At 35.8% G+C, this 13,631-nt stretch overlaps 1 protein-coding gene across 1 annotated transcript; it reads left to right on the top strand.

Moving 5' to 3' along the window:
• Positions 1-4,813: 4,813 nt before the first annotated feature.
• LOC110922647 (basic peroxidase) lies at positions 4,814-6,866 on the top strand. The gene is made up of 4 exons (XM_022166898.2): positions 4,814-5,144; positions 5,244-5,423; positions 5,594-5,759; positions 6,110-6,866. Exons 1-4 carry the CDS (start codon positions 4,917-4,919, stop codon positions 6,559-6,561), a joined length of 1,026 nt encoding a protein of 341 aa, XP_022022590.1. The 5' UTR covers positions 4,814-4,916; the 3' UTR covers positions 6,562-6,866.
• The last annotated feature ends 6,765 nt before the right edge of the window (positions 6,867-13,631 follow it).

Raw genomic sequence — 13,631 nt, 5'->3', positions numbered from 1 at the left:
ACAAATCAGTAATACTGAAGATAGGGAAAATTTATTATATTAGAATCTAAAACGCCAAACTTGAAAGATGGGACGTGTTACAGACTTCAGAGATAAAGATTATCAAAAACAATAATTACAAAACAGTAACTGAAAAGACGAATACTTTATTATAATAATGCACCGCCTATTTAGGCGCCAAAAATACATCCTATAAAATGATACGTCTCAGCAACTTCCATTTGATGAAATCAAAAAAAACAAACGCCAATACTACTAAATACCACTCAATGTAAAATGCCAAAAAATAAAAAAATCAAAGATGCCTAATATGCTTTCTTGGATATTCAGAATTGTTTTTCTTGAAGTTTCACTTAAGGAATTGTTATCAGAAGGGAGGAACTCAGAAAGATTTTCCTGCATGAGATGGACAAAAATTCAAAAAAAAGATACTGATGCCAGTCATATGGCATTTTGTATTTTTTGTTCTTGAAGAAAGTTTGGATGGGAAGAAGAGATCAATGACACTAAAGAGTGGGTTGATTAAAAAGATGAAGATCCAGATAAAGAAAAAGCGAAAACCCACTCACACGTCATAGATCTATGTCCCCAAACATACACAAAAAAAGCCAGTTCAATAGACGAGCAAGCAAAAAAATCAAATCGATGGGTTTGTTAAGTTTTACATAAAACGCCATATATTTGGTGACAGTTCTTGTACTATTAAAGAAGAGAGAGACTGATAACAGTGAAGATTATGAAAAGAGATCCGATTAGGATTTTTAATTTATTTTCTTCGCTTGTATTTTTTTCATGTGGTTGAAATATAATTTAACAATAGTAAAACGCCAAGATACTACAAACGCCAAAATGTTTATAAAAATAATAGAACAATGAGCCATCGTGTTTAAAACCCCTTGAAAACGCCATTCAAACAGATTCCCTGCCCCCTGGGTTCCAATGGCATACGATTTGAATAAACGTCATAAACGCCAAAATGTTAATACAATGAAACCATTAAAACGCCATTAATTATTGAATTTGGTTAACGCAAAAAATCTTAAAAACCAAAGATTAAAACAATTTTGGGAAAAGCGGAACTGGAAAAGCAGAAGATGAAAGGACAAAAAAGCCCCTCCGCCCTTTTCTAAGCGGCGTGACACGTGTTGGGCCCGGAAGCGTTCTCACAATTTTCACACTTTTGAGCGTTTTTTTCTGATCCCGTTTCTATATATATATATATATATATATATATATATATATATATATATATCAATTTTATTTAAAAATCACTTGCCTCTTGAAATCACGGGCCTTGTGTGGAGGTCCATCCTGCACACCACTATAGCCGCCTCTGGCTATGGTGTTATTCTTCGTGCAAGGAGAATAATTTGTTTTACAACTAGTGTAATTATTTGTATAACAAGAGTAAATACGTTAGAGTAAATTTTATTATTAGCATAATTATTTGTATAACTAAGATTGTATGACTCTGTGTTATCTCACAACAAATTAAGCACCCTATGTTGCTTTGCATAACAAAAACCCTTCTAAGAATTAAGCAGAATTTGTGATGCAGAAGCATATCAGCATATCTTATATTTTTATTTAAAATTTGAATTTTCTATTTTATCTTTTTCATAGTTATAAATTATGGTTTACGGTTATTGTTTAGTTTGTTTTTGATTGAATTTTACAAAAAGAACTATGTTCTTGGAACCTTTGGTTCGATTTATCGTCTTTGATTATTAATAGTTTCTTGAGCCATTTAATTGCACGCGAAACTGCATCACTTTGTAATTTTACTTGATCGAGCACGTTATGTTGGTCTCTTAACGAAAACCCTTTACCTAAATCACTAACCATTATTTACACTATTGAATGGTACCGTTTTTTTTTCTTTTATTCGTAGACTTTATATGAAATTTATATGTAGTTGATCAAAACAATATATATGGGTGTTCAGAATTCGATTCAACTCGATTCAAATTCGATTAATAAGGTTCGAATTCGAGTTGATTCGTAATCGAGTCCAGTAATCCAATACGAATTTAGGATTTTCAATTCGATTCAATTTGAAATTCGAATTCAATTTATAAATATTTTTTTATATATGTATATACACACACAAACATATACACACATATAACTTCCAAACTTGCCCAAAATATGAACTACATCCATAAGACTGTGGGTAGTGGAGGCGTTGGTTGGCTGGGGAAGCCAGGCAACACTGGCTAATCCACTCCATGCCAACGTTGGGTTTGGCGTTGTCCAGCAAGCGTCGCTTTGAAGCCCGACGTGGGGCGGGGGGAGGGGTGAACTAGCTAGCTAGGATTGGATGTTCAATTTTGACCGTTAGCCATAGCCGTTGGGCATGACACTTTCAATAGTAAAAGTCAAATTAAAAAAAAAAAAAAAAAAAACTTACAAATTTTTACCTATAAATACCCCCACACCTATAATTTTTTACAAAATTCTTCAACCAATCTCACACTAAACTTTCAAATTTTTTTAACCAAACAATAAAACCGAAAATGGTGCACTGGACTGAGGAGGAGGAGATCGCGTTTGTCACTTCGATCGTCGATTCACAGCGTACGTTACAACACGGTCAAACCGTGTACTTGGGGACAAGCGTTCCAACAATAACAACATGTTGGTAACAATCGCCACAATTTAAACGCATGCCAACACAAGCGGCGTGAACTAAAACTGAAGCTAGATCGGTTTAAAGTTTGTTTTGACCGTGTCCCTAAGACACAACGATTGAATAGAGATCGCGAAGATTGAGTGGAGGCACGACGGGAATCTGGAATTTAAGTGGGTTCCTCACTTTAATATTTATAGAACTTTGTAATATTTTTTTAGGAATTATTAACTATTTTCTTATTTTTTAGGATTTATTAAGTAGTTTTTTTTTTTAATTTTTATGATGTTATGTATTTTTTTAAAATAATATAAGTTTGTATTTTATATTATAAATCTCAAGTATATAAAAAAATATATAAAGTCAGCCAACATGGCGCCCCAAGGCCGCTAACTCACGCCGCTGCCACACCCCACTATTTTTGGGGTGATCCGACGGAGCCCACAATTATCATGTGTTGAGCAAAGCCGCCAACCCAAGCCCCCTACTCCTCGTAGTCTAAGTAGTCTAAGTGATAACTTTTTTATTTATAAAATTAACAAACCTATTGTCAAATAGCTCATACTACTTATTTCTATATTAACTTAAATCGCTATCAGTAACAAACCTATCTTCTAAATTTTGACATTTCGACATATTGATAGTTAATTAATTTTGCAAATTATTATATTTTGTGTTGAATATAATTAGTATGTAGTAGTTCTAAAAAATAAAGTAAAATAATTTATTGTTTAGGGTAAATTTGAATTAAATCGATTTTATTCGAATTCGGTTCGATTCGAGTTTCAAATACTAATCGAATCGAATCGAATACGAATTCAGATAAAAAACTCGATTTGACTAATTCGAAAATTCATTAAACAAAGGAACATATATGAACTTCTTATATTTTAAATCTAAAAAAATTAAAAAATAAAGGAAAATACTATAAATGTAATGATTATTCTAATCACTCTTTTCTAAAATTCAAAATGAAATTTTACTATTGACTTCTATGAAATTTTGAAATCGACCTCATAAAAAATTAAAGCGGACACTCAGGAATTCTCAGGAATTATAACAACTAGTGCTATTAAATCCATGTGTTGCGTTGGAAATTCTCGTGTTGTGCGGTGGGTGGGTATCAGTTCGTTTTACTACGGTACTGACACTTTTTATAGCAACTACTAGAGAAAAAAAATCAGGAAATAACCAAAAATAGACCAACACATCGGGAATTTGGTCTGTGTCGGTTTGTTTTGTTACACCACCTACACTCGTTACAGCAACCCATAGAGAAAAAAAATCTTGATATGACAAAAAAAATACTGACACGTGATTTACATCTATAAAAAACCAACGCAAGTCATGTAAGATATATAAAAAAACCACTAAACAATACATATAAAAAAACCTTTAAAGTTAAATACCATTTTAGTCCCTGTGGTTTGAGCCATTTTGCCTGTTTAGTCCAAAGGTTTCATTATTAACCTGTGGGTCCAAAAAGGTTTCACAGTTGTCATTTTAGTCCACTGGGTTAACTTCATCCGTTTTTTTCTGTTAACGAGAAGGCCAATTCGGTCATTTTATATGGCTGAATTGCCCTTTTAGTTAACAGAATTAAAATGACCGAATTGGCAGTTCAGCCATATAAAATGACCGAATTGGCCTTCTCGTTAACAGACAAAATGGATGAAGTTAACCCAGTGGACTAAAATGGCAACTGTGAAACATTTTTGAACCCACAGGTTAAAAATGAAACCTTTGAACTAAACTGGCAAAATGGCCCAAACCACAGGGACTAAAATGGCAATTACCCATGTTATAAAAGTCAAATCCTAATCATGCATAAGGTAAACTCAAAATCATGCATGAACAAAAAACACATAATTTACGCATAGTTACCCTAATCAAGCATGTGATCAAAATCACGCATGAAGAAACATATATAATCACGCATGACAAACCCTAATCACACATGTTATATGCATATTTACACACATTGTTTAGTAGTCGCGTAAAAAGAAAATAACACGCGTCTCAATCCACTACTATCTTCACACGAGAGAATGGCATTTTTGATTAACCGTACATTACCCACAAGCCGACGGGTTCATTCATCTTTTTGTTATATTACTCGATATCTGACACTAAATATTTTCCAACCCCAATAAAAGATATTAATGGGTCTGCCACTTATCCCCTAGGCCATATGTGTCTATAAATATATGGGTACATGGCTCCTCCTACTTAAGCTACCATTATCTTTAATAAAACAAGAGGCTAAAGCTTCTTTTTCTTTACTAATATGGGGTATTCTATGTCTATTGGAACTATAATGTTTCCTCTATTCATTTTACTTATATTCGCGAACTACTTCATGCCATGCAAAGCTCAATTGTCAACCACCTTCTACGATACCACATGCCCTAATGCAATTACAACCATTCAAACTTCTGTCAATGCTTCGGTGGCTAATAATACTCGCAATGCAGCCTTTCTCATTCGCCTTCTATTTCATGATTGTTTCGTTCAGGTTATATATGATCTTTTGTTCCATTGTGCTTCTTTTTGGTAATTTGTAATAAGAACACATTCAGTTTATAGTTTTTTAATCTGGTTAATAATTTTGTAGGGTTGTGATGCATCTCTTTTGCTAGGAGGTGCTGATAGTGAGAGGGAATCACCAGCGAATAATGGTGTGTTCGGCTATGATGTTATAGATGCTGCTAAAGCTGCAGTCGAGAGCGTTTGTCCTGGAGTTGTATCGTGTGCTGATATACTCGCGGTTGCTGCTCGTGATGCTTCGGTAGCGGTAAGAACAAAACTGCATCAGTTACATGTAATATATAGGTTCATAAAATATATTTTTTTGAACGACAAATTTGGATCTCTGACGGACCGCTGGAGTATCATCATGCCACCAGCGGAACCACCCAATCACAAAATATATAATTAAGGTAGTTTATTTTAAACACTATGTAGGTGAATGGTCCATCCTGGACAGTAAGACTTGGAAGAAGAGATTCTACAAATTCAAACGCGAGTCAAGCCGCAACTGATCTTCCAAGAGGGAACTTTAATCTAACTGAACTCATTGCAAACTTTGATCTTAAGGGATTCAATGCTAGAGAAATGGTCGCCTTATCAGGTTAGATCTGCTTCAGTGTGTTTCCTTGATATTACATGACAGTTTTTTTTTTTTTTTAATCTTCGTTAAATGTTACTTGGAACACTACTAAAATGAAGCAAACACGATTAAAAATCGCGACCCATAGAAAGAGTCGCAAATGTAACGACCAAATTAATTAGTGATCATAAAGAACTAGCTATTGAGAATGATTATGCCCAAAACGGCTGCAAATTATTTAAAAATTAAATTCGATCGAAAAAGGTAGGAAACTTTATTTATAGAAACTAAGAAAAAAATTCCTTCTCAAATTCTACAAGCTTCTATGGAAGTATATAAGGCATTTGTGACCGAAAATTATCATCTTGCAGGGTCTCACACAATTGGGCAAGCCAGATGTAGTAGGTTTAGGGGAAGGATATACAACAGTCCTCTAAATATAGATGCTGCTTTTAACAGCTCCCTTAGTGAAATCTGCCCACCAACCGGAGGCGATGAGAACTTACAACCACTTGATTTAGTGACCCCAAATACATTCGACAACAGCTACTTCAGGAATCTTGTTGCTAGTAGGGGTCTTCTTATATCAGACCAAGTACTCTTTAATGGAGACTCAGCTGATAGCATAGTGACCGAGTACGTCAACAATCCTGCAACATTTGAGTCTGATTTTGCTGCAGCCATGGTTAAGATGAGTGAAATTGAAGTCCTTACCGGTACCAGTGGGATTATAAGGACTGTTTGCAATAGTACTGTTGTGAATGGGCCTGTGATGTTGAACTCAAATGGGCAGAATGGGCAGATCATGTATCAAGAAAGTTGAGGGGTTTTGTGATAGGGTCCACGTCAGCATGCAAATAACCGATTGGCAGAAAAAATGTGTGTTTAAAAAAAAATAAAATTTGAATAACTGATTGGATCCGTTTTTTTCTTATCTTATGTATTCTATATGTATTCTCTCATCTTCTTTTCTTGTTGAATATTGATAAAGTTGTCTAGTTCTTTTCTCAATTGATTTTATTAATGTGAACCCAACTGATCGAACCACTTCAACTGCCAGTTAAGAAAAAGGAGATGTAACTTGTAGTCTTGTAACTTGTGAGGTTGATAATATATCACTGTTGCATATATGTTACGCAGTCGTCACAATCAACTATTTTGCATGCTTTGCTGTTCACGTGTAATAATTAATAATATAATATCTAGAATGACCCTGTTGACCAACTTAATTAAGGAAAAAATGTAGTTTTCGATTTTACTAAAATAGTCTTTTGACTTTCTATTGTTAAGAAAACCACCCCCTCACAGCAAGACATTTATCCCAAACTGCGCAGGGCGTAACACGCTAGTTTAATCTGCTGCGCTATCCGCCTTGTCTTTTTTCAGTTTGTCGAACGAGATGAGTCCATAACGATCTCCTGCGTCGATCTTACACCAATTTATTGGCCCTCGGATCTATTAATTAACATAGCGATTAGTGAAGTGAAAACGAAGACAATACAACAATTAAGTAATAGGGTTAAGTTATTCTCCATATAACCCTTGACATATAAAATACATTTAACGTAAGAAGTGAAAGAGAAAATTTTTCCGTATCTTATTAAGCACGTATTTAAGTCTCAAAATTCCCAAAAAAATTAAAAAAAATCGTGATTTACACTTGTAGAGTAATTATGTAAATTTAATTCGTAGATTAATTATAATGACCGGGGAAAAATTACCCCACTACAATAAAATCACGATTTATTTTTTACATTTTGCAATTAAACATAATTTTTAAGTGGTAGGGAAAAAATTCAAAAAGAAATATCTCCAACGTTAAATGTGTTTAATATATTAAGGCTCATTTGTATTTAAGTTTTACACTAATGAATATTTGATTTGAACTAATGATCGAAATGATTACCGGGGTTGGTATATATACCCACCAAAGATGTCTATCCAAACATTGTGACGGTTGCCCAAAACTGTCTAATTACATAGATATTTTAGAGTCGTGTTGTAAATTTACATCGAGATAGTTGGTAAACAGGCAACAAGCTGCGCCGCTACCCAAAACAACGCGATAGTTGCCCAAAACAACACGATGGTTCGTTTAATTAATAACTAATTAAAACCTTGGCCCACTGTTTCTAAATTGTATTAACAAAGTTTCTAAGGGCTGTTGTTTACCTCTTAATGAGACTTTTAATGGATCAGATCTTTTGCTGGTTCAGACTGTTTGTTTTGTGAGCAGATGTCTGAATGGTTCAGACATTTGCCTCTGAATGGTTAAGTATTATACAGAGTCTGAATGGTTAAGACCTCTAATTTGAATTGGTTAGACATTTGCCTCTGAAGGGTTAAACATTATACTGGCTTTTAATGGTTCAGACCTCTTACTGGTTCAACACTTAATGGTTCAGACCTCTTACTGGTTTAGCATTTAACCATTCAGAAGTTGCCAAACAACCCCTAAGTTTAACTAATCCTTAACAAACTAACGAGATTTTTAGCGAGATAAGATTAAACCAACACATATATGATACATGGTAAAAAAAATGGCATATAATCATTTTGTTTAATCCTCTCTCTTGCAATCTCCGGCAATATTATTCCATAAGATTTTATTTATTTATTTATTTATTTTTATTTATTTATTTATTTATTTATTTATTTTGTGTTGATCGGTTTCAAGGGCTGCACAACATGGCTCTTTTTGATATATCACAATCGATCGGTTTAAAGGATTTGAAGGTGTAGGACCCAATTTCAAGTGTTTCAAAGTGTAGGGTCACTCGTTTTCAAGTTTTCAAGGTAGGACCACCATTTTCTTAACTCGGTTTGAATCTTTCTAAAAATGTATGATAATTGTATAAGTTTCTTTAGTATTACTTATTATTTAATAAAAATGTTAATTTTAATACTAAATATATCCCAAAGTAAGTTAAACTACGAGATTTTCCCAACGCGCGTTGCGCGAGAGAGTCGGGTTAATTTCTCACAACCATAGCAATGTTTAATTTACAAAGTAAAACCAAACTATACAAATGGGTTCTATAAAAAGACAAATTAAAACTGAACTATACAGATTGGTGCATTTAGTTATGCTCCTTACTTGCTGGGCTATTTGGAGAGCAAGAAAGAATGTTATTTTCATCAAAAAGAAGTTCAGCCAGAGTTCTTGCGTCGAAACAAACATGTATCTCATCCTTCTGTTTCCTTCAATTTCAGCTAGAGTTCATCTTTGTTCTGATCCCTGCGTATCCTCACATATGCATTTTTTACACTAAATTCTCATACACATTCCGTGTAGTTAAGAGTATATATGAAGTTCTCTATTGGATATATGTGATTATAAATGACTCTTGCCAGAATAACAAAGAAGAGTGAGTTACTTGAATAGTTGAATCTCAAAAAAGAGTGAGTGATTGGAGTCGTTTGTTGGTAGTAGTGTTCCACCACCTGTAATAATCAATTATGAGAACTCAGAAGCATGCTTATAAATAAAATATCATGAAATTTAATAGAAAGCTACCAACATATACAGTCACATATTATTTTTATCATTATTAGTAGTATCCATTTTCAAAATATTCAAAGTTGCTAGGCAATAGAAGGCATAACAGATATAAGAGTATCTCTTTTCAAAATATTAAAAGATGTGGGCATTAATACACTAAGCTACATAATTATTTCAAACAATTGACCCTATTCATACGAGAGCACAACAAAGTAGTATGTATTACATTTACCTTGTATCAGGCTTCATTGAGAACATAGCACGCATCCAGGCCAAAGCTTTTGTGAAACTTACATATGTACGATTTCTCGTCCTTAGACCACACGGTGTGGGCATGGTGGAACGGCGTTGTTGTCTTTACACGCCGCACACACCACACCGGGCCCGGCTGTCACACCCTCAAAATACCACCTAGGGAGTGTCCCTGGTAGGCGTGTGACGTACCAGCAATGAGCCACTAATTACATTGAACCCATACATGTTTCTAAAATAAAGTTCTTGATTATTAATAAAACACCGTCCACGTTCAAAGAAAAACCAAAGTATTCAGCGGAAGAAAAATTAAACGAAGTTAAATAGTTTAAAAACCAACATATGGTATCAACAAATCAGTAACTTAAATTCCTCTAGTCGACCCATGAGACTCCAGCTACTCCAGATAGCAAGTTCCAATGCAAAACAACTAACGACCTACAAGCATGCAAACAAGTGTGTCAGACAATGCTGGTGAGTTCAAAGTTTTGTTACCGAGTTTAGTTACCAGATACTAGTATAAAACAGTTTAATAATTTGATTTGATGTTGTTATTAACTCGATTACCGAAATGGCTACAAGATGTGTTTGCCCAACCCCAATGTCTCTATCAAAACATTGGTCATGCTTTAAGGAGATTAGTTCACGCCCGACCTCCCTGGTACGGTGCGAGGGTGCCAAACCTAATAGCGCTATCAACTAATAACCTCGTTGCCTCCCCGACAACTATCGGTAGATGTAAGGGGTCTTATGTGATAGAAACTGAGTATAATAACAAACATCCCGAAAACCTGACGTTCCTCCCCGGAACGTTACCCGATTTCCCTCCCCGGGATGCATGCTTGGAAAAGAGCAGTGAACTCACATTTGATTTGCTCGGTATGTTATATTTTACTATCCGTTCCAATTGATTAACCAGATCCTAGTGTGGTTATCATTAACAGTTAGTTCGTATACATGTGACTCATGTGTTCTTTGCATGTATGATGTATCATATAGATTTCAATTAAGTAAAACACATATCATATCACAACTTATGGCAAGTGCTCGCATCCTATCATTAATCATATTACAAGTTCTGCTTACTAGTTCACATATTACAAATCTCCTGTTAGTTAAATCAACTTCACATTCTAAAGCAACCCAACCATTATACAAAGCCCATATATAATTTAAGCACCTTATGGCCATAGCCCATGAATTATTAACACAATTTGGTCCCTTAACTCCTCACCAAATACACATACACTTCACTTGAAACACATAACCCATATTTCGAATTCATAAATATGGCAGCCTCTTACATGTCGCATCACAAATATCCCCTAATTAATTTGTATAAACTTTCAGCCCAACATCAATATATATAATATAACCTGTTAACAAGTCCTTCATGCGTCCGCCACACAGGTGCATCCCCAACTCGTACCCGGCCCACAAAACTGTGCGGCCCTAACCCAAATCCACTAATCCCGTTGTAGCCCACCCGCATGGCCCAACTTCTGTTGTGTGTGTTACCAGTTCGTATGCGGCCCAGTTACCCAACCCTTCCAATACCCTATTAACCCAACTAACAGATGCCACGCCCCAATGGCCCCATATCCTTTTGTTTAATTTAGTTAAGTATTGTGCAACTTAGTTAATCATGCAGCCCACTAAACAATTTCCCTAAGAATTTAATCAGCCCAAAAAGACAGCAGGTTATCATCATGAAGAACCTTATGTATCATTTAAACCTAACAACTAACATGTCCTCTGCCAAAATCTTAACTCAGTAGATCCACTAACTCAACAAGACATAAAATTCATGATAATTTCATATTCGTGCAATTACAGGAACAGTAATTCAAAACACAACATCAATTAGCATATATCATATCATGCAAGATCATAAAACATGAACATACCATACAAAATCACTCAGCATATGCCATATCATGCAAGATCATAGAACATGAACATGTATTATACTAACCACAGGATTCAGCAAAAGGGTGAGGGGCCGTGGAAATCGTGCGAAGCTGCTGAGATCGTATGACTAGGGGAAGGGGGTAGGGTTTGTTATGTTGTATTGTTACGATAGATTTGATGATACGTGGGGAGATATAACTATAAACTTACGTAGCGTCCAAGTATTATACAACTACACCTAAATGGGCCGGCTACAAACAACTCATCAGACAAGTGGGCCGATTTTATTTTACTTATTTTTTTTGTTATACCTCTATTAATGTATTGGGTAATTTATTGGGCCAAGGTTACACTTAAATAAATGGAATAAGTGGTGCATTGAGCTCGTGCTTCATGCGGCCCAGTAAAGGCGTGGCCCAATGTGTCAAAACATTAGTTAATAAATTAGTGTACCGGTCAATCTAACAAGGTTAAGCGAATAGGACGTTTTAACATATAAAGGGAAAGATAACGAGAAGTAATGATCGAAAGATAGAACGCTACGGGCCTTGAAAGTTCGGGTTGTCACACCGGCATTGTAGACGGCGTTTTGAAGGGGTGGCAAGAATTCCACCGGCGTGGAAGGTGGGAAACAACGTGGCCGCGTGTGATTGGATGCAATTAATATTAATGTTTTTTATTTAACTTTAATAGATTTTATATAAGTTTTAAGTATAAAAGTGTCTCACGTGTCGAATAACGTCGTCCACGCCCTGCCCCACACCTCCCGTTTTTGCACCACACCCCATTTCTGACACGTGCTTACGTGTCGTCCACGTGTCGCACAACACTCCATTTTCAAGCCCCCACCGTAGGGTCTTACAGTCTACACACACCTTTTGTGAAACTTACATACCCAAATTTTGGATCCAACCCGTTTTTCGTCTTTGCTACATATCTTCTCTGACTGAAAACCCACCGCCATAGCTTTCCAACTCGACGCCCTGCTGATTAGCATTCGTCACTTTGGATCTCATCCTAAGAGGGTTAAGCACTTGGAGTTGAAAAATTTCATCGTTGCTGCCAGTACTAAACCCGGTCTCCTTGCTAGGTGAAAGTGTGAAACATAATCCTTCTACAAAGAGATCAAAACTATCAATTAAGGACAAGAATTAAGATGTATTGGGTGTTATGAATCAAAAAACAACATGCTACTACAAATGAATAAAAAAAGAAACTCAAACTTATGTTCACAGATAAATTTTATAAGTCAATTGCTAATGAGCCAAAGTAACTATACTGGCAAACGAACAGAAACCTAGAGTTCATGAGGGCATAAGAATGAAAAAAAAATCAAAAAGCAAAATAAAAGTGAAACTGAGGCTACCTGTCGGTGGCTTGTTCCACCGCCGGTGGTATCTTCCGCCACCTGTTTGATATCACCTTCAAGTCTTCCATAGAATCGACCGATTAGGGTCACCGGCACCCTCGTCGGAACCCTAGAACCCCCGGCCGTCACTGTTGCCTTCAGCTACTACCGATAACATTACCGCCGACTGGAACGGTAAAATATTGATGGACTTTAGCGACTTGTTAACTTATTGTGGTGGGACACCTGCATAATGATAGCATTATCACCGACTAGAACAATAAAATATTGATGGACTTTAGAGACTCGTTAACTTATTGTGGTGGGACACCTACATAAAACATCAATTCCGACACCATTAAACAACAATTTTAAAACCTTCAATTCTCCTAGAACAATCACAGATGAAAACCTAAAACACCTAATCGGAAGAAAACAACGTGTTGGGATTGAACCCTATCAGAGGAACAGATAATTAAAGCCAAAACTGGATCAGAGCAGTGGATCCAGAATAAGCAGATGTTTACATACAAATCTCTCCCCTTGAAAGTGAATTCAACATCTGCTGACCTCCTATCTGCTGATCTTGCTAAATGCTGACCTACAACTGCTGCTCAAGTAAAGATCTGATGAAAGACTAAAAGCCCTGCTGATTCAATCTACTGCTTTGAGTCAAGCTCTGCTGATCCGGACAAGTACTGCTGGGTTCACATCAGTAGAAGGTTGCAGCAGCTGATCAATAGTCTGTTTTGTAATGTAATGTAATAGCAGTAGTTAACATAGCAGTGTTTGTATAGATCAGAGGTTAGAGTTTGTTAGGAGGTTAGATGTCACTTTCATGGTGACGTCAGCTAAGATGCTCAGTAGTTTGCAAGTGCCT

This window comes from Helianthus annuus, chromosome 17 (assembly GCF_002127325.2).
Source record: "Helianthus annuus cultivar XRQ/B chromosome 17, HanXRQr2.0-SUNRISE, whole genome shotgun sequence".
NCBI classification, from domain to species: Eukaryota; Viridiplantae; Streptophyta; class Magnoliopsida; order Asterales; family Asteraceae; genus Helianthus; species Helianthus annuus.
Note: the sequence above shows the minus strand (reverse complement) of the source record. Positions and strands in the feature narration are given on the sequence as shown.